The sequence below is a fragment of the Lissotriton helveticus genome, chromosome 12, assembly GCF_964261635.1.
Source record: "Lissotriton helveticus chromosome 12, aLisHel1.1, whole genome shotgun sequence".
Taxonomy (NCBI): domain Eukaryota; kingdom Metazoa; phylum Chordata; class Amphibia; order Caudata; family Salamandridae; genus Lissotriton; species Lissotriton helveticus.
This window is the reverse complement of record NC_136073.1, coordinates 82,905,104-82,925,903: the sequence shown is the minus strand read 5'-3', so window position 1 is coordinate 82,925,903 and position 20,800 is coordinate 82,905,104. Positions and strand designations below refer to the sequence as shown.

The 20,800-nt window shown below is 45.5% G+C and overlaps 1 protein-coding gene across 1 annotated transcript in view; it reads left to right on the top strand.

Moving 5' to 3' along the window:
* The window catches only part of LOC144797880 (extracellular calcium-sensing receptor-like), a 206,313-nt gene that overhangs the window by 108,970 nt on the left and 76,543 nt on the right, over positions 1–20,800 (top strand). Inside the window, exon 3 of the mRNA XM_078668681.1 lies at positions 3,023–3,844. Within this exon, the coding sequence (XP_078524807.1) occupies positions 3,023–3,844 (822 nt within the window). The remainder of the gene's footprint in view (positions 1–3,022; positions 3,845–20,800) is intronic.

The window sequence follows — 20,800 nt, the reverse complement described above, 5'->3', positions numbered from 1 at the left end:
AGATTCTTTTGCGATTTCTTATTTTAGCAAAAACATGTATTTTTGCTATATTGTCGTTCATGCATTGCTGCAGGGTAGTTTGCAAGCGCAATTGGGTATTTTTTGCGTTTCGCACATTTTGCGAATTATTTTTGGGTGGATGCATGCACCTGTAAATTCTGTCCTGCCCCATGGAAACCGTGGGGGGCGTCGTTTGTAGTCAAACACTACCGGGAAACAAACATATACATTGCCCATTTAGACAGGTACCTGAATAACGTCTGTTCTCAATAGCGGTTCCCATCCGCATTAGCGACCAATACTCACGCCTTCAAACCAGACTGCCCACCTTCCTGCCTACGGAGACACCGCAGGGAACCGAATGTTACTTCATTGTGGGTCCCGAAGGCTTTTAACTAATCTCCGAGGAACAGAGCACTTCCTGGACTGTGACGTCAGATGCGATCACTTGTAAGCGTCAGGTATATTGACGAAGAGTTATTTTACCAACATAAATCGATTGAGAATTTTCCCTATCAAGATTATTAGAAAGGGGGATCAAAATCACGCTGCTAGTATGTATAGAGGGCTGCAGTACCCTAAGAGGATCATGAAGTTTAAAAATAGAACGTTCAATACGTCGGACATACAGTACGCTAATAATGTGCATTGCTTTCAGACAATATGACGCGAGAGGGAAAAGTTAGTCTCCTGTATAGCATCTGCTCCCCTGCCCTAATACAATTATTATTTCTTATACATGTATAAAGTGATGTCACTTCAAGGGCTAATAAAAGATAACCAGATGTCCACTGTATGTTTTCTATCTTGCACAAGAAATCGCTTGTATCTTGTACATAGGATCGCAAATTTTTAATGTGCTCCTGCAAAAAATAGTCAGTGTACCTTGACATATTTTCTAGAGGGTCATCACATGCTGCTATAATAGTTCTCCCTAGTGGCTTCTGCATGTCCTGGTGGACATTTGGATTAAAGTATATCACAGGAATAGTAGGATGCTCTTTCTTCAGATATTTATATTCCTCCAGATTGAGTAAGCACACACTCTTTCATGCTAGAAGCTTTGCAAAGAAGTCATCCTGTGTACATTTGAATTTTTGAAACAAGCTTTTCCTGTAGCATTCTGGATTATTGAGTTGTGAGAACACTTCCTCCATATAGGCATTCAAAGGCAACAACACACTATTCCCTCCCTTGTCAGATTTTCCCACCACCACTTGTTTTTCTTTTTTCAGTTTATCGATCATTTGATGATATTTTCTTTCCTGGTAAGTGAGTTTCCTCTTAGTTTTGTTTATGTCAATCTTCAATTTTTGAACCTGCGCCACCACCTACTCGGTGAATACGTCTAAAGAGTCACAAGGCATTGACGGGATAAATTGAGATTTGATTTTGAATGGGGTTTCCGATTTGGTATTGGTTTCTTGTATTGGCGAGTCAGCACATTGGCATTGGACTTGATTTCCTTCCCATCTATCACTGCTTTCTGAGACCCCATTATCATTCTCCAAATCATAAAGATCCTGCAGTAGATCATAGTCTGCAACTATTAGACTGGAAGCACTCACGGTATTTACTGTAGGTGTGGTATTATCCATATTTTTTTGTCTGAGTTTGGAGCTGATGATATTTTTTCAATTTAAGTTTCCTCATGAATTTATATATATCTGTATGGGTGTGTGTGTAATTGAAATTGCTCTCTGGGCAATAGGATAACTCCAAGTAGATCAATTGTTGCTCGTCTGCATTGAGGTCTATGTGGGCCAGATTGATGATTGTATTGATGCCAGTGAGGGTTGTGGCCAGCTGGTGTCTGGCCCCTACTAGTGTCTCCAATGCCCCCGCCGGCGTGCTGGCTTCTTGTTGTGTTGGCTCTCTGCCGCCCTTCCTTCTTTCCCTTCTTCTCTGGGTACTCCGTTTTTTCTGGGCCTGCTGTTTCTTGGGCGCAGACAGTAAGTTGCGAATTCTTTTAAAAAAGCATTTTTTTGAAAATCCAATGGTGCCATGTGACGCTCATACATGCCCTTAGGGCATGTATGTGCGCCATATGCCCACACATGTCATTTTCAGGGGTGCAGCAGGGTGCTCTTGAGACACCCCTGCACCCTTGAAATTATTCTCATTTTGCGATTAGCAAATTGCTAATCGCAAATTGAGAATAATTTCCCATTCATTCCTATGGGCCTCCTGGCCCATAGAAATGAATGGGAAATTATTCCTTAATTGCGATTAGCAATTTGCTAATCGCAATTAAGGAATTTTAAGGAATCGCTAAATAATAGCGATTTTCTTCATACATATCATTTTGCGATTTCTAAATAGCGATTCCTTAAAAATCGCTATTTAGGAATCGCAAAAGGGTATGTTGATACATATGGCCCTAACTTTCTTGATATTTTGATCAAAGATATTTTGGTAGCACAATGTTGGTCAGTGATGTTTTGAAATACAACAACATCCAGTCCTGGTCCTTTTAAAATGTCCCCTCTTAGTTGGTACTTCAGAGATTCATTCTGAAGTCAACCTGAGTACCAAACGCTGACTGAGTCAATACATATGTGGAAGTTAGAGACTGGCCGAAAGATATGGTCCAATCAAAAGGCATGTCTCATTTAAAGCCATAAACCCAAACTAAAGAGGTTGGACATGTGAGGCCTCTCCCTTGCTCATGCTTTATCTGATTGCTCCTCTCAATTTCCATTAATCCCTTATTTCCAGAAGACAAATGTTTCATTTAATTTGCCTTTTAGATATGATATGCATTAAATGTTAAATGTTTTAGTACATTTTTGCTAACTTTGTTTTGAACATTGTGCCCAAGTGTATTCCCAATAAAGGATCCCAAGTAACACAGCAATATCAGTCTGCTGGGAAAGAAGTAATAGGCAGCCAAGGTTAAACAAATATTTGTGACTGGGTGGGGACCTGGCATACAGGCTTCACTGAACACACAGTGGACCATTTGAGGAAATCACCTCTTGAAACTCCAATGTTTTAAAAATGTTTTCTGTTTTTTTTAAAGATCAGTTATTTTTCAACAAGCCCACTACTGAGTGATCGGAACCAATTTCCTTCCTTTTTCCGCACCATTCCCAGTGATAACGTCCAATCCCGTGGGCTGGCTCAATTAGTGATGCACTTTAGATGGACATGGGTTGGAATTTTGGCTGCAGATGATGACTATGGACAACTGGGCAGTCAGCTGGTACAGGAAGAGCTAATTAAGGCTGGTGTTTGTGTGGCCTTCATTGAGAACATCCACCTGGCCAAAGCTGAAAATAATGCCTTTCATATTGTCCAAGTTATCAAATCCTCAGCAGCCAAGGCCATTGTCGTCTTCTCATCCAACGTTTATCTGGTTCCTCTCCTGGATGAGATACTGAGGCAGAATGTAACTGGCAGGATATGGCTCGCCAGTGAAGCATGGTCAACGTATTCGCTTCTCTCCATCAAAAAATATTCAGAAATACTGACAGGCACAATCGGATTTGCAATCCACAGTGGCGAGATGCCAGGCTTCCAAAAGTATTTCACCAGCATCCATCCTTCAACATCTCAAGGAGATATCTTTGTGAAAAGGTTCTGGGAAGAAGCCTTTAACTGCCGATGGTTGGATGAGACAAAGTTCTTGTTATGGGACAACAAGACCAAATTATGTATGGGGGATGAAAAACTGGACAATCTTCCAATGGACACAATGATGGACTTCAGAATTGCCTACAATATCTACAAAGCGGTTTATGCCACTACTCTGGCATTAGACAACCTGAGGATGTGCATAACACAAGGGGTACATTTCATTCAAGGATCCTGTGCAAATATTTCAGACTTCCATCCATGGCAGGTATGTATCACCTAAAGCATTTATACACTACATATTCTGGGAATGTCACACAGTAGGGAAACATCTCCTCCTACAGGACTTTATCAACATCTTCACAAAGGTACACCACTGCTTTCGACATTTTCAGCAACAACTATGGCCACCATGAATGTGCACATGAAAACAGAGGACGTTGGAATTTGCTGAGCAAAAGTGTAACATGGAACTGCATACTTAAAACAAGCATTGGCAAATCCAATAGGTCTTGCCTATGTGAGAGTTCTTGGTTTTGTCAATGACTTTTAGCCATGTTGTACAGCAGGTTATCATGGCTTAAAGGTAGCGGTATGGTGTAGAGGAGAGTGCATTATAGTGGCATAGGGTAAAGTGGCGTAGAGTAGAGGATAGTGGCATAGAGTGGAATGGCATAGAGTGGAGTGATGTACTCTCGAGTGGCTTAAAGCAGAGTGCCATAGGGTAGAGTGCTGTAGAACAGAGCGGCATAGGTTGAAGTTGCATAAAGTGGAGTGGCATAGAGTAGAGTGGCTTAGAGTGACGTAGAGTGGAATGGAGTGACATAGAATAGAATGGCATACAGTGGAAAGGTGTAGGGTAGACTGTCGTAGAGTGGAGTGTTGAAGAGAGGAGGGGCGTGGAGTAAAATGGTGTAGAGTGGAGTGGCATAGAGTGCCATCGAGTGGTTTTGTGTGGAGCGGGGTTTAGAAGCATGGAGTGGGATAGATTGGAGTGGTGTGGAGTGGCACAGAGTGGCATAAACTGGAGTGCTGTGAAGTCGAGTATCATAGATTAGCTTGGTATAGAGTAGAGTGGCATGGCATAGAGTGGCTTAAAGTAGAGTGACATAGAGAAGTATGACCTAGAGTGGCATAGAGTAGAGTGGCATAGAGTGGGGTGAAGTGGAGTAGTGTAACATGGAGTAGAGTGAGTGACTTAGAGTAAAGTGGTGTGGAGGTGGGTACAGTGATGTAGAATAGAGTGGCATAGAGTACAGTGGAGTGGTATAGAATGGAATGGGTAGAGTAAAGTGGTGATGAGTGGTGATGAGTGGATGTAGATTGGCATTTCATGGAGGTGAGTTGAGTAGATTGGAGTGGAGTGGAGTGACTTAGAGTACAGTGACACAGAGTAGAGTAGAGAATGGTGGAGTACAGTGGTGTGGATTACAGTGGCATGGCGAAGAGTGGAATGGAGTTGAGTGGCGTTGAGTGGAGGGGCGTAGTGACTCATAGAGTGGAGTGGCATACAGTAGTGTGGAGTGACATAGAGTAGAGTGTTTTAGAGTAGAGTAGCATAAAGTATAGTGGAGTGGCAAAGAATTGTGTAGAATGTGTGTAGAGTGGCATAGAATGGAGTGGTGTAGAGTGAGATAAAGTGGCATCATGTGGAGTGGAGTAGAGTGGCATAGATTGAGTGATGTACAGTGGTGAGGAGTGTAGTGACATAGAGTGGCGTCTAATAATGTGGTGTGGCATATAGTAAAGTGGCATAGAATAGAGTAGCGTAGAGGAGTGAGGAGTGGTATAGAGTAGAGTAGTATAGATTAGTGTAGAGTGGCATAGAGTGCCATAGAGTAGAGTGTCATATAGTGGAGTGGTGTGGAGTGGCTCAGAGTAGAGTAGAGTGAAAGTTCCAGACTATCAAAAAGTAGATCAGCATAGAGTACAGTGGCAGAAAGTAGAGTGGTGTAGAGTTAATTTGTGTAGAGCAGAGTGGCGTGGAGTAGAGTAGTGTAGAGTGAAGTTGAGTGGTATACAGTAGATTAGTATAGAGTAGTATTGTTGTGGGTGTAAGAAACTAAAACTTCATTAGAGACAGCAGATAGGGTGAAAGCAACATAAATAAGAAACTGTATGCCTGTGTAAAAAGTAGAAAAGCACATTGCATGTCCGTGAATAATACTGAAATGCTCATAAAATAAAAACCATTGGCAAAGCCAATAGGTCTGGTTATTCTGAAAGTGATATATGCTTCCATTCATGCAGTCACCCTTCCATCCACCCGTGTTACTCTGTGAGGCGTTCAAGATTGGTGTCTTGTGTGGCTGATAGTTTTATGTGTAAGAGTGCTACTGGTAGTGTGAGACTGTTTCTCTGCAAATGATGTGAGAGCTTTTGTTAGTGTAAGGCTGTTAGCATGGGAGGGTGCTGTTGATGGTATGAGACTACCAGTTTTTGGGGGTTGCGAGAGTGCTCCCTGTAGTGTGATACTGTCTTGAATATGTTACTTGTACAAGCTTCCTGTTGTAAGGGAGCACTTCATTTACAAACAAAATGGAAAATAAATGTATGGAAACATGTGAGATGTGATGCAGGGTATCCTAAATGACTCACTTCTCTCTATTTATTGGTACTAGTGGAAGAAGAATTCTAAGTCACAACAGTAGAGCACTAAATGATGGAATAGTGATTTGTATCAAATGCACACTCATCTTTAGCAAATGTCACATAAAAGTCTTCATTTGCTTAACAGCTCTGGGTCACAGGGAAAACAATGTTGAGTCACGTATTATCCCAGTCCACTGCCCAGTGCATTGAAACTTTCAAAACAGCGTTTAAATTAATGAAAGGAGGCATCATAGAAATGAATAAACCATATCACTCTCTTATCCCTTAACTAAGGATGCTCATGTTACTACAATAAGGAGTATAAAACTTCCCTTCACTTCATAATAAAAGCATCTGTTTGTCTGTAGCTATACTTATGTACTTATTTTAGTAAAGTGGATTATTAAGTGATATGGTTGAGTATCTTTACCATGCAATATTAGCAAAACGCCTCAAAGATGATCCTTGGATTTACAACAATTAATCCTTAGCTCTGACCTGGTAGTGTAGCAAAGAACAATCAGGCTTTACTAGAGAAAAATGTTTTAAGCATTTCAGAATACCAACATGGACGATAAGTAATTGAAACTACTTGAAGGAAAACCAACACCAATTTATAAAAATAAAGTAGATTTTTAAAAATAATTTAGACACCAAAACAAACACAATTAGATGCATACAACCAGAGTTTATGGAGCTGCTTTTTCCACAGAGACGGTGTTGCCAGCAAGGGGATGCTAAATCACAAGAGCATGTTCATTGCCAATGTCAGTCGCAGGTGTTGTGGAATGCCCTCTTAATGCAGTGTCGTGTTAAGGGGACAGTTACCGGACTGATGACCAACTGGCCTTGGTAGTGGTAAGAGTAATTTAAAGGAATTTTGATGTCTGGAGGTCCAGGGGAGTGTGAAACTTCAGTGAAGGCCTGACTACAAATCCCAGGATGCTCTAAACCATTTAATATTGGGCAATCCCTCAGAGGGAGGATACGATTCATTGGATTCAGTGCACCATTACCTGCACTTTGCAGGGGCTTGTCTCCCAGTTCATAGGAGTCTGAGGGTTCCTCTGGCTTCCACAAGGGTCCCTCCATTTGTGAGTGTCAAGTTTTAGCCAAGGTCGCTGGTTGTTAACTCAGTTCCAAGTCTGTTGCCTCAGGAACACATTATTCCTCTTTTGCTTTGTGCTGGTGGGCCGCAAAGTTCTGTTGTCAGTGACACAGTTCTCCTCTTGGTCCTTCTTTGAAGTAAGCCCATCAGAGCTGTGGTTCTGGTGTCAGGGGGGTCCCTTAAATCCTGGATTTAGGGGAGTTAGTATTGTGGGAGCTAGTACCCAGTGGGGAGATAGTCCCTGCAGCTAATCCGCCTCTGAGGTGACCACATCCAGTGGTGCAGAGCACCTTTTCTACCCAGTACCCAATATTTCTGCCCTCCAAAGATGTCAGAAATCAACTTTAGGGGTACCAATCAGGATGCTCAGCCTTCTTTGAGGTGTACACCTTCTGCATACCTAATTTCCCTTACTTTTACATCAGATTTGTGGGGAGGGAAGGGATGTTGTTTGACACCAAACTCAACACATTTAGGTGGTACCATAATGGAGCTAACAACTAGGCCTGGCAGAGCTGGCGGAGTTTCACACTGTGGAATTCTGCAAAGTTACCAGAAAACGTTGCTGATTTCCAAGTAGTTCCAAGTCCCTGCAGAGTATTAATGTATTATTAATCCAAGATAAAAGACTTATGCAGTATACTGGTAATGGGTGTGTTACGGTCTTTAATGATTAGGGGCCAGATGTAGGTAGCCTAATACCAGTCGTGAACGGCCGAAATTACCGAATTTCAACCGTTACATACCGGTATTAGGCTTTTGAGATGTAGGTGGCCAATTTACAGATTCGGTAATTTACCGAATCGGTATTTTAACTTTGGGCGCAAAATCCGTTCCGTTCGCGGATTTTTCGGATTTTCAGTAAATCCGCAATCCGCGAACTCTCGCGGATGTGGCGAAAATACGCAAATCCGTGCGCGGCGCATTTTTTTCTTGTGTTCGCACTGCTCGCGGGCCGCGGCGCGGGCAGCAACAATCTCGCACTCGCGAAATTACAAAAATTACAATTGGGGAGGGGTGAAGGAAGTGACCCAGTCTCCAACTTCCTCTTCCTGTCCAGCAAGCTCCTCCCATTGCTTAGTCCATTTCCTGGCCACTTTGAATTCGATCTTGGCTGGGAAGGATTACTTTTTGTGGATGCTGCTGGAGATTTGGCTTTGAGGCCTTTTGGATTACTTTTTGATTAGAAATTTGATTTACAAGTAAGTTGATAAGTTGATGTTGTTTGTTTGTGGTGATTTTTGTGTGTGTTTTTCGACTTTTTGGGGTGGGTTTGGGGGCTGGCTATGTGTGGGAGGCCATTTTGAGGCATGGTCCTGCAGGTCCTGGCCATGTGGATGGGGTCAATCGGCCATTCTGAAGTCAGGCAGTGTGTTTTATGCCGTATGCCCACCCAGTCTGCTCTGATTGCTTTCATTATGCCCAGGGGGCCTCGAACTCCCGCGGATTACCCGAAAATCGGATTTTTAAAAAAAATGTTGCCTGTGTTGGCACTGCTCGCGTCCCGCAAAGCAACAATCTCGCACTCGCGAAATTGTAAAAATGACAATTCTGCACATGAATTGAAAACTACCAGGCTTAGTTATGGGTGCATGCATGATACAACTGTTTTCTTTAATTTTAACATTATTCTGGCCAGGTCATGGATGGCATTGGATTGTTGTGATTTTTGTGTGTTTTACGACTTTTTGGGGTGGTGTTGGGGGCTTGCTATGTGGGTGGGGGCCAGTTTATTGCCTGGTCCCGTGTGGGTGGGGGTCTAGGGGCCATTTGTAAGCCAGTTTGTGTGCTTTGTGCCATAGGCCTGCACCCAGTGTGCTGTGATTTTATCATGCCCAGGGGGCCCAGAATCCGTCTGTTCGCGGATTTTGCTGGTTATTCGCCACGTTCGCGTCGTGAAGCAACAATCTCGCACTCGCGAAATTGCAAAAATTGCAATTTCGCACCAGAAAACCACCAGCAGGTAGCATAAACCTTCTGAAACTTGATGGATGGCATTGGATTGTGGTGATTTGATTGGTGTTGTGTTTTTTGACTTTTTGGAGTAGGGGTTGGGGGCTGGCTATGTTGGTGGGGGCCATTTTGAGGCATGGTCCTGGCCATGTGGATGGGGGTCAAGCGGCCATTTTGAAGGCAGGCAGTGAGCTTTGTGCCATAGGCCTGCACCCATTTTGCCTTGCTTTCACCCATTGTGCCCAGGGGGAGTCAGTGGTACATGAAACTATAACCCTCTGTGTGTGTGCTATCTTGGATCAATGTTAAATTCCTGTTTCCCAAAAATTTAGCAATTCTTAATTTTGAAATTTCCATATTGTGTGGTGTGCACGTGTGTATTCATAAATGCCTACTTGCAAACTATTTATTGAAGCGCTACATATGCAACATATATTTACTGATGTTCCTCTGTCTTCGTTTGCTTTTAGGTGCACAAAGTCAATAACTCCGCATCATCGTTGAGCATCAGTGCTAGGAAGAAGTCCTGCTGCGGCCTGCTGTTCCTACATCTGAAGAAGATGGCTCCAAAAAGAGGTGCCCGTAGCTCCTCTTGCAAGAAAGATGTCTCTACTAAGGAGAAGAAGCAAGTGGCACCACTTACCAAGGAGACTGGTGGCTTGACCACTAAGTTTTTGTGGAAAAAACAAAAGTCCACCATGAGTGCTGCACAGGTAGCCTGTTTAGTGGTTCAATCACCAACGACCAGTGATGTTGGCTCATCGCAAGAAAGTAGCAGCACACCATCAACACAGGTTGTAACTCATCTCACAAGTACTATTCAACAACCAAAGCCGCAACAACAACTGCATGGGCTACTAGTACAAGCACAAGTACATGCGCAAGAAGCTGTCCGAGAAGGAGTTGTCCGAGAAGGAGCTGTCCGAGAAGGAGCTGTCCGAGAAGGAGCTGTCCGAGAAGGAGCTGGCCGAGAAGGATCTGGCCGAGAAGGAGCTGTCCGAGAAGGAGAAGGTCGAGAAGGAGCTGGTCGAGAAGGAGAAGGTCTAGAAGGTCGAGAAGGAGAAGGTCGAGAAAGAGAAGGCCGAGAAGTAGAAGCCCGAGAAGGAGAAGGCCGAGAAGGAGAAGGCCGAGAAGGAGAGGTCCATGGAGAGTTGCAAGTAGAGGTCAGTGAAGAGGCCCATGTAGCGGCGCATGGAGCGGTGCAAGTGCCCACAATGGTTCTTCTTCCAGGAGTAGGGGCACAGGAAGAAATTGACTTTGGAGCCGGGGTATCATGTCAGGAAGACGAAGGCACTCCTCCTGATGATTCATTTTCTCCTAGCTCCCCAGCAAGGAAAAGATCAAGGAGTGTGTGTAGAAGTTCCTCTTCAAGCCCCGCTCCATCTGATGATCTGGATCTAGATTGGCAACCATCTCCGACGTCTGAGAGGGAGGCACACCACTCGCTGCGAAAGGTATCAAAAGTTAAAAGGAAGGGCCCCGGAAAGCTCATACTTATGGATCCGAACGCCGGACTTGATGAAGTGGTTCATTCTGATGTTGATGAACAGGATGACAGCAATGACCTAGTCATCACACACGTCATTCCAGCCACACCGGCCATGCAGCAGACAGACATTTATACCCTATCCCGACGTCATGCTGAGCGTGACCCTGGCGACGTGGCACTGGTAGCACCACCAACGCAGTCAAGTAGTACAACAAGTTCAACAAAACCTACAGCTCCCATATTTTCTCCCCAGAGGGGAACTCCATCCAGCTCGACTCCCTCAAGTAGGGTTGCTGCAATAATTGCACAACCCAGTAGATGTCTGCAAGGCTCATCCACCCCTGCTTCATCTGGCATTGGCAGTATCATCTCGTGCGGCAAAACCAGAAGTTTCCAGTCCCCAGTTTGGAACTTTTTTAGTGTCCATGCAAACTATGATAACATAGCCGTTTGTTGCATTTGTAAGACTAGAGTTAGCCGTGGTAAGACTGGTACCAACTATGGAACCGGAGGCCAGATAGGTCATCTTCAAAGAAGGCACGCTGTCGTATGGTTTGCGCACCTAGCAAACATCAAGGGAAAACAATCCCAAAGGGCAAGTGGCCAAAATATACCCATACTAGGTGTTTTATCTGAAGATGACGGGGAGGTAGAAGAAGCGTCAGTCATTTGTCCGGTTGCACCCAGTACCCCTGGTAGCACCACACCCTCCGGAACACATAGGAGGCACACTGAGAGTCTGGGAGACACACCAATGCGGAAAATGTCAACACTGAGCACAAGTGGGTCGAAGAAGGCATCAGCATCATCCAGGAAATTTGTCCAGCGCACCATTTCAGCCATGTTCTCCTCAGATGCGCAATTTCAACGCAACCACCCAATTGTATGCCTGTATAACACTAAGCTGGCTAAAATGCTAGCGGTGGACCTTCTCCCTTTTTCGTTTGTCGAAGGTGTGGGTTTTCTTGAACTCGTGGCAACACTGGCCCCTAAATGGAAGGTTCCTAGCCGGTTCTATTTTGCCAGGGTTGCTGTTCCAGCACTACATAAAGAGGTGCTTGAGTTGGTTGGGGCAGCTTTGCAGAAGAGTGCTGTTCACACTATACACCTGACAACAGACATGTGGACCAGTTGCCAAGCCCTTGATTACATGTGCATCACTGCACACTGGGTCTCTTTTTCAGGGGTTGCAAAACAGATAAATGCAGGTGGTGACTTGGCCGAGATTTTTAAGGGTGCTCGTAAACATGCAACATTAGCCATGTTTGGCATGGAGAAAAGTCATACTGCAGCCAACATTTTGGATGACTTTAACCAAAAGGTCTCGCAATGGCTGCCCCCAAGAAATTGCAAGGTTGGTTATGTTTCTACTGATAATGGCAGCAATGTAGTTAAGGCCATGGAGAACGGTTACTATTTCAGAGTGCCGTGTTTGGCGCATTGTATGAACCTTGTCGTGCAAAAGTCCTTGAAAAAAGAACTTGCAGTCGACAAAATACTGACCATCTGCAGAAGAATATGCACACATTTCAACCATTCTTTTAAGGCCCGGAAGGAGCTGAGGCGCCAGCAAAATGTACGTAGAATGCCAGTGAAAGCACTTATCCAGGAGGTGGCAACACGTTGGAACTCAACCTTCTACATGCTTGAGCGTCTGCATGAGCTGTTTCCAGTAGTCAATGAGTATTTCTACAACCTGGGTGGTGATACGACAGAAATGATGCTAGCGGTGGAGCAATGGTAGCTAGTTAAAAGCCTGACAGACATGCTTCGTCCTTTTGAGGTCTTCACGCGTGACGTCAGCAGGGAGGACTGTTCTTTGAGCAAAGCTATCCCATTGTTGCTGAAGCTCGAGCACCAAGTCAAGGTGGTGTCTTCAGAATTAAAAGATGCTGGAAAGAATGAAGCATATGAGTTGGCGCAGAGATTATTACAACGCCTAGTTAGCAATAAACGGCTTGTAAATATCAAGAAACAACAGCACTACATTTGTGCTACTATTCTGGATCCACGTTACAAAAAGCCATTGTTTGGCAAAGTAATAATTCCTTTTGAAACATCAGACATTACAGAGTACAAAGGTTGGCTAGCTCAGTCAGCCATTCGTTTTGAAAGAGAGCGGAAGGAAACTGTAGGAGAAGACAGTACTACTAGTGAATCAGCAGGCCATCAGGCGTCCCAAAAAAACACTTCTGCATCTGTGCCTGTGGCAGAAGTGAGTGACTTTTCCTCTGAGCCGTTAACCACACCTGCAACCGTATCATCTGTACCAGGCCCAGGCGATATGTCTGAAGCGGATTGGCTAAGTGAGCTAGGGTTTCCTTGTCCCAGAAAGGACACAGAAGTGCAAAGTACAGGAATCCGGGAGGACATTCTTTCAATGGTGCAGGCCTATCTGGATGACTCAACAGCGGTCAATATTACTGAGGACCCATTGGCGTATTGGCATGGGAAAAGAAACATATGGCGAGAGCTCACCAACCTGGCTATCAATTACTTGTCTTGCCCACTCGCAAGCGTGTCTTCAGAACGTGTTTATAGTTCTGCTGGTGGCATTGTGACTTCCAAAAGGTCCCGCCTCTTGCCCGCAAATGTGGAGCGGCTCACCATGATAAAGATGAACCAGCACTTCATACCACCAGATTACAAAGTACGAGAATGCACGCAGGAAGAAGACGAGGACACCGACCTACCTGAGGAAAGTTCTCCTCAGTTACCAGAAGTACTACCGACTCAATTTGCAGAGTTTGAGGACGAGCTCTGCTTCCCTGACAGCGAGTTCTGAAAATGAGTCAATGATCCATTAACTTTAATATTAGTCCTTATTCACTTTTATTCCTGTGTGTCTGTCTTTCTTTTTTTAGCAAGTGCTTCATCACATTCACAACAGAACTGTAATCACCCAATCAAACAACAAGCCCATCAACAGAACTGTCTTGATTTTGATGCCGCAGCATTCCTCAGGTTCACAACAGTTACTTGACAAGAACTCAGTCCTAGTCGTCTATCTCCTCCTCCAGACTCACCCTATCCATTTCCCGTAATGCTGATGCCTGGATTCTGCACAATGAAGAAACTTACGTTGACGAGTCCCCTAAAGAGGGACTGTCTGGAAGTAGTGAGTCCTCATTTAAATACATTTTGCTAAGTGTGACTTTTTTGCGTTTGGGTTTACGGGTCTTGGCTGGGCCATTGCTGGCAAGGTCTATTAAGGGATGAAATTGGTTAGGCATTTACTTTGGAAAACATTTGGCCTATTACACGTGAACGTTTAGGCGTTATTATTGCTCGCTTGCCTGTCTTAGGGGTGCTGTCTGTGGGGCTTCTAGGATTTTGGGGTTGTGAGCACCGCTGCCATATTTCTAATGTTGATTGCTTTTGTTTTGCAGACAATCCACGCCGGGAAACTCCAGTTGGGGCCCTGCTGCAGAACGCTTTAGGACACTGTGAATTCCAGGTGGAGCCAGCCCTCAAACACAAATTACAGGTAAGATAAGCGTTTGGATGGGAGGTAGTATAATGGAGTATTAGGAGAGGCGAGAGAGTGACAGTGGTACTAGTAGTAAAGTCCTAGGACTCCTCAATTAACAAACTCTGTGACAGGCATTTACTTTGGAAAACATTTGGCCTATTACACGTGAACGTTTAGGCGTTATTATTGCTCGCTTGCCTGTCTTAGGGGTGCTGTCTGTGGGGCTTCTAGGATTTTGGGGTCTGTGAGCACCGCAGCCATATTTGTAATGTTGATTGCTTTTGTTTTGCAGAAAATCCACGCCGGGAAACTCCAGTTGGGGCCCTGCTGCAGAACGCTTTAGGACACTGTGAATTCCAGGTGGAGCCAGCCCTCAAACACAAATTACAGGTAAGATAAGCGTTTGGATGGGAGGTAGTATAATGGAGTATTAGGAGAGGCGAGAGAGTGACAGTGGTACTAGTAGTAAAGTCCTAGGACTCCTCAATTAACAAACTCTGTGACAGGCATTTACTTTGGAAAACATTTGGCCAATTACACGTGAACCAACACGATGACAGTGTTCAGTAAACGAACTTACTGCAAAACCACCACCCACCAGGCTCAAAAGTAGTAAAAAAAAAGATATGCTCAGATAAAGTTTGAAAAAGTATATTTTTATATCCCTGACAAAATAATCTCCTGCAAGACCCTCCCTAACCCCAACAAATAAATAGTCCCTCAAAAGTCCCCAAAAAACCCAACTCCTAATTCCCACCCCCAAAAAGTCTCTAAAAAAGGGGCAAGGGACACTCTAGGGATGCATGGTGTTGTTAACTTTGGCCTCCAGGGCATCATGCCTTAGGGCCAGGGCATCGTATTGCTCCCGGAGGGTGGCGTGATCTAAACGGAGGCCCTCCACCAAATTTTGGTACTCTTTCCATTTCCGGACCTCCGCCTCCAGGTCCGCCACTCTGCGGATTGCTCGGCGCAAGCGAGCCTTTACAGTACTGTGAGGTGCAGCCTTTGCTGCTCGGCGGTGGCGTCTGCCAGCACGGCTCCGTTTGGCTGGAGCACTGCGCTGACCGGCAGAACGTGGGGTCACGGAGGAGGATGCAGATGTCACGTTGGAAGTACTGGACTGCATGTTGTCCCCCTCCAGTTCCACCAGCCGCCGATATTGGGCAACAGTTGCATCCAGCCTCCGTTGCCGGGCCAGTACAGCCTGCATACTCCTTGTTGGTTTTGTTTTAGTATGACCAACTATATGAAGAAAGAAAGACATAATCTGTAACCAATGCTCTTTAAGAATATGATTAACACAAAATGATTCAGCAGGAAGTTGTGTCACAGTACAACTAGCAACTAGCCAGAGCAGTACAAAAGAAACTATTCAGGCCAATATCATGGGCGTCCGCAGGGATGGGCAAGAGAGGGCGCGATTGCCCCCCCCTGGATCGCAGGTCCATCCAGTGCTGGCCCAGTGACAAATTACAATATGGTAATTACAGCAGGCTGGGACCGACAGACAGATAGAGGCAGAGACAGAGAGAGAGGAAGACAGAAGGAGAGAGAGAGAGAGGGAGGGAGCCAGAGGGTGACAGAGGGAGGATGAGGGAGGGAGACAGAGAGAGAGGGAGGGGGAGAGAGAAAGAAAGATGTGTGTAATGTGTATGCCAGGTCTGGTGGCTCAGTGGACGAAGGCATCCACTGCAGGGGCATGATTTCAATTTCATCGTCATATTTTTTTTTGTTGCTCTAGATCCACCCCCCTCCCCCACTGACCATGCCCCCTTTGGTGCGGCCCTTGGCCACAAACCACACTATCAATCATGTCAGGAGTAGGACTCAGGAGATGGTGATGATGTTGCACCCCCCCCTGGAAACATTTCATAGTATGTTCGTAGTTCATCCAGTGACCGTCTACTCTCTGTAGATACACATCATATGCTATCTAAGAGTCAGATAGTACCATGATCCAGCTTACCTGTACCCGCCACCACCACTGTCTCTTTCCTCACAGTCTGTACTTCTTGGTCCTCTTGCGCCGCCTCCTCCCCAGAGTGATCCTCGGACTCGGAGTCGATCACTATTACCACATCCGAGCTGGCCCCGCCACCAGATGTTCCACCTACAAAGTAGATTTAGGAATGTTAGATTACACCACTCACTAGTATTTGGTCTATGAATGAAGAATGTGAAAACAACAGAAAAAGTAATTGACTGTCTACTCTAGTCTAAAGTAAAAATGTCCCTCCTTCCAGGGAAGGCTGTTGTCTTGCTGCATTTTTTTGTCATAATTGATGAATGCTTGATTAATTTTAACACACATCATTTTTCTCTGAACAGACAGAAACTGGACTTCTAAGGACAAGAGCAACATCAACTTCAAACCAGGTGAAAGCTCGGCTCGACCACAAGAAATGTGTTCCATTACTCATCAACTCAGCACCAAGCACTTTTCCATTTCCAACTAACTTTATTTTAATATATGTGTTTACTTTAACTTTTAATAAAGCTTTTAAACTTGAATAGACTCTGTGGTTTTTGGTCCTCCAGACTAGAGTGACTGAGCGAAAGGTTTTGCAATTTTTGCAAGGAGGAGTCCGTGCCGCTGACACTACCAGGTTTATACAGTGTGCCAAACACGCCACTCTGAAATATTATTACTCTGGTCTTTGGTGTCCATAGTTAGGTTTGTGGAGAATTGTCCCTGCAACAGTAGTATTATTGATTTTGCTCCTATCTAAACAATATTTTGAAAAAATTAAATTAGGAACGCTTGGACAACAATAGGTCCTCTATATTTAAATGAAAACTTACTGGGGCCAGCAAAGGAGCACTCGCCGCCCTGGCCTGCATGCTCCTCCTTTGGAGCCACTGCATCCGCTTTTTCTGTCCGCTTGCCCCTGGGCGGACCTGACGTACAACATGAAAGAATGAACAGAAAACATTGATGATTGCTGCTTGTCGATGTCCTTGTCAACCAAATCAAACATTTAGAAAGAACAAGAACCAACTATTTCAGCCAAAAAGAGGGCTACAAAGGAAGGACTGCACCTGAGCCTCTACTCTAGGGGCAGATTTACAAGCCCCTTGCAGCTCTTTTGCTCCGTTCTTGCGTCACTTTTGTGATGCAGCCCCACAACAAGAGAGGCGCCATGGTGTGGCGTATATTAACAACGTGACGCATATGGGAGATGCATCCCATTCTAAAGCCCTGCGCCATAAGGGAGCGTTCCAGCGCAAGGGAGGGCGTTCCTGCGCAGGAACGCATGCTAAAAGTGGCTATGGGAAATATATAAAATTTCAATCAGTCATTTAGGACAATGATTTGTCACTGAAACCCTGCGCCTGCATGAAGCAGACTTACGGCTTGACGCAGCATTGCTGGAGCTGCGCCATTGTTAAAACGCAACTCCATCAAAGAGCCGCCTTTACGGCACCGATGCGTAACGCTTCGGTGACGTTTTGGGACCATGGTGTGCCGCATTGTAAATACGGCGCACCATGGGTGGTGCTGGCGTGCCGCACACTTTGCAGGGATGCGCAGGTAATTGCTAATCTGACACTTAGGGGCATACTTACGAGTTCTGAGCTGGACACCTCCAGATGTGCACCAGAACAAATGCGTAACGCAAAACTAACCTTGCGTCACGGCAGATGCGCCGCAATTACAATGCGGCAAACCCTGGCGCAAGGGTAGGCAGATGCGTGACGCATCTCGTGACGAAAGAGGGGCGCATCTCTAGAGTCGCGTCGCAGGCGTGATGCAAATATAGCAATGCTCAGGGCTGCCCAATACTCAACATACCGCATCAGTCCTTACGCCTGCTTCAAGCAAGCAGGCATAAAGAATTGACGTAGCAGCGTCGCGGAAGTGCCTGCGTTAAATCTTGTAGATTTCACGCAGGCACTTTTGCGAGGCGCACAGCTGCCTGACCGCCACCCCCCACCCCCCACCCCCCCCCTTGCGTGGGAACGCACCCATTGTGGCGCAGGCCCAGGCCTTAACGTGGCGCATCTCCTTAGATGCATCTCGTTGTACATGACTCGCATGGATTCGCCACGTTTACGTCGCTGTGCGTCAGGTAAGGCAGCGTAAACGTGGCGCAAGGGGCTTGTAAATCTGCCCCTTTGTGTCTAGCATTACGCAGTTCTGTAAAGTACACTCATACATTACTCAGCCCAATTAAATGAACACAAAATAGAAAACAAATAAGCAGTGGCACCGCCACAGAGAAGGAGAACAGTGCACCTGAAATGCACAGAAGATTTTGAAATATTAATTTACCTCTCCTATCAATGTAATCAGCAGCATTATTGCTGTTTGTAAAAAAGTTAAAGCAAACATTTGCAATATAACACAGTCACACAGAGCAGGAGAAAAAACAGAGTAGTGAGTGATGAAAAAATTGCTACTACTACTCACCAAGCCCGGGGACCTCCACTCCCAGCAGGTCTAGCAGGTCGCGCTCCCGGTCCAGGATATCGGTCCAGCGGTGGGTCACTTGATTGTAGGTGCGCTGGACCTCGTGATGTCAAAAAGGGCCCGGCACACCTGCCCCCACCGCTTCCGTCGCTCCTGGCTGTTGGTATAACCAGCAGCGATCCTGCCGCCTGCCGCGATGGTCCTGGGGAGACGGCGCTGCACATAAAAAACGAGTGAGCCCACCTCCTCAGGGCTGAAGATCTCCCTGGGCACCACCATTTCCGCCCTCAAACGGCCACACGGGAGCCGGGCACGGGCTGCGGTGCCCGTCTTGGGCAGCTTGACAGCTGTCTTCACCATGTTCTGGGCAGGTGTTAGCAGTAAGGAGACAAAATGAAAAAGAATAAGAGTAGGGAAGAAGGAAATAAAAGTTTAAAAAAGTAGTTGAAAAGTAAACAAAAGTAGCCTAAAACACAAAAATATAGACCTAGAAAAATAGAGGGATAGAAAAAAAGTTAAATAGATCAAAAAAATATTAAAACAAGCAAAGGATGGCAGAGATATACAGAGGATAGAAACACCATGCCCAGACACATAGGAATGAATGAAAAACAAGATGGCGGCCCGAACACGTGCGTGTAAGTAAGTTCGCACGCGATTTCTCTTGCGAACTCGTGCGAACTTGCATTCGCAAGGCGCTCATTGCGCGAGATTACACATAGCGGGCGGAAACGGAAATACGTCACGCAAACAAAATGGCGGCGCCGATACTCAACCTTGGGGTAACTCGCACGAGTTCGCGGCTTCCACGGTCGATTTCGCACGACGCCACGCCTCGCGAATAGGGCGAAGTTACCGAAAAACGAGTTTTGCAAAAGCAAAACCAACGAGCAGGTGCAAAAGTTCGAGCTCATCATTTGTAACCATTTACCTGTAGTGCTTCCTGAAGGGGCCCTCCAGAATCCGGTTGCCTACTTGCAACTATTGTGTGACCCTGCTCTGACAGTCACAGAATAGTTACAAGTATGCCATTGCATCCTGTTATTGCAACAAAAAGGAAAGGGAGCAGACAAGCAGGTGCCAGCCTTCATTAATGTCAGTTGGGGCAGGGCAGGTGTTGTTGTTTGCAAAACTTAAAGCACTTAGCAGGTGTGCTTGGCTTTGCCACAATAATGTACACTCACTGGTCAATCAGAGGGTGCTGTGATGACACCGAGGGTGGCATGGGTGTGCCAGCCAGAGGGTGGCATGGGTGAACCAGAGTGCCAGTGTTCACAGAGGATGGCAGTGCTTTGCTTTGCCCCAATAATGTACACTGGTGAACCAGAGGGTGCTGTGATGACACAGAGGGTGACATGGGTGAGCCAGAGGGTGGCATGGGTGACCAAAGAGAGTGCCAGTGGTGACAGAGGGTGGCAGTGATGAAGAAAGCCTTGCAAACAGGCTGGGCACGTAGAAACAACAAGTTCGCAAAACTGGCGACCCGACAAGTAAGTTCGCAATTTGCGAAATTGTACAAAACCCTCGTGAAGTTGCAGAAACCCTTGCGAACACACACCCCAAAAAAAAAATACGCAAATCTGCGAGAATTCGCGGATTTTGCGTATTGTCGCAATCCGCAAATCCGCAAATCCGCAAATTCGCGGATTGCGAATCCGCGAAATCCGCCCATGAATCGGTAAAATACCGATTCCTTAAAATACCGAATCCGTAAATTACTGAATCCGCAATGTAGGCAGCAGTCAAATGAGTGAATTGCATAGTTGGTGGTAAATATCAAAAACCTTTGGAAAAGCATTTTTGTGCATTTCCAAAAGTGCCTTGTGGCAGACATACATGCCCTTAGAGCATGTATGTGTGCCACATGTGCACACATGCACGATTCAAGGGTGCAACAGGGTGTCAATGTGACCCTGCCACCCTTGAATGTGTTCCCCCATTACCGAATCGGTATTTACCGATTTGGTAAATCCCATTCATTCCTATGGGCCTTCAGGGCATAGGAATGAATGGGAATTACCGAATTGGTAAATACCGATTCGGCAAATACCAAATCATACCGATCCGGTAATACTTACCAAATTTTTTCCTACGTAGCATTTATCGATTCTAAAATACCGAATCGGTAAAATTATGTATTTTAGAATCTGTATATTAGGATTACCTACATCTGGCCCTAGGTGTTTAAAAACTATTCCA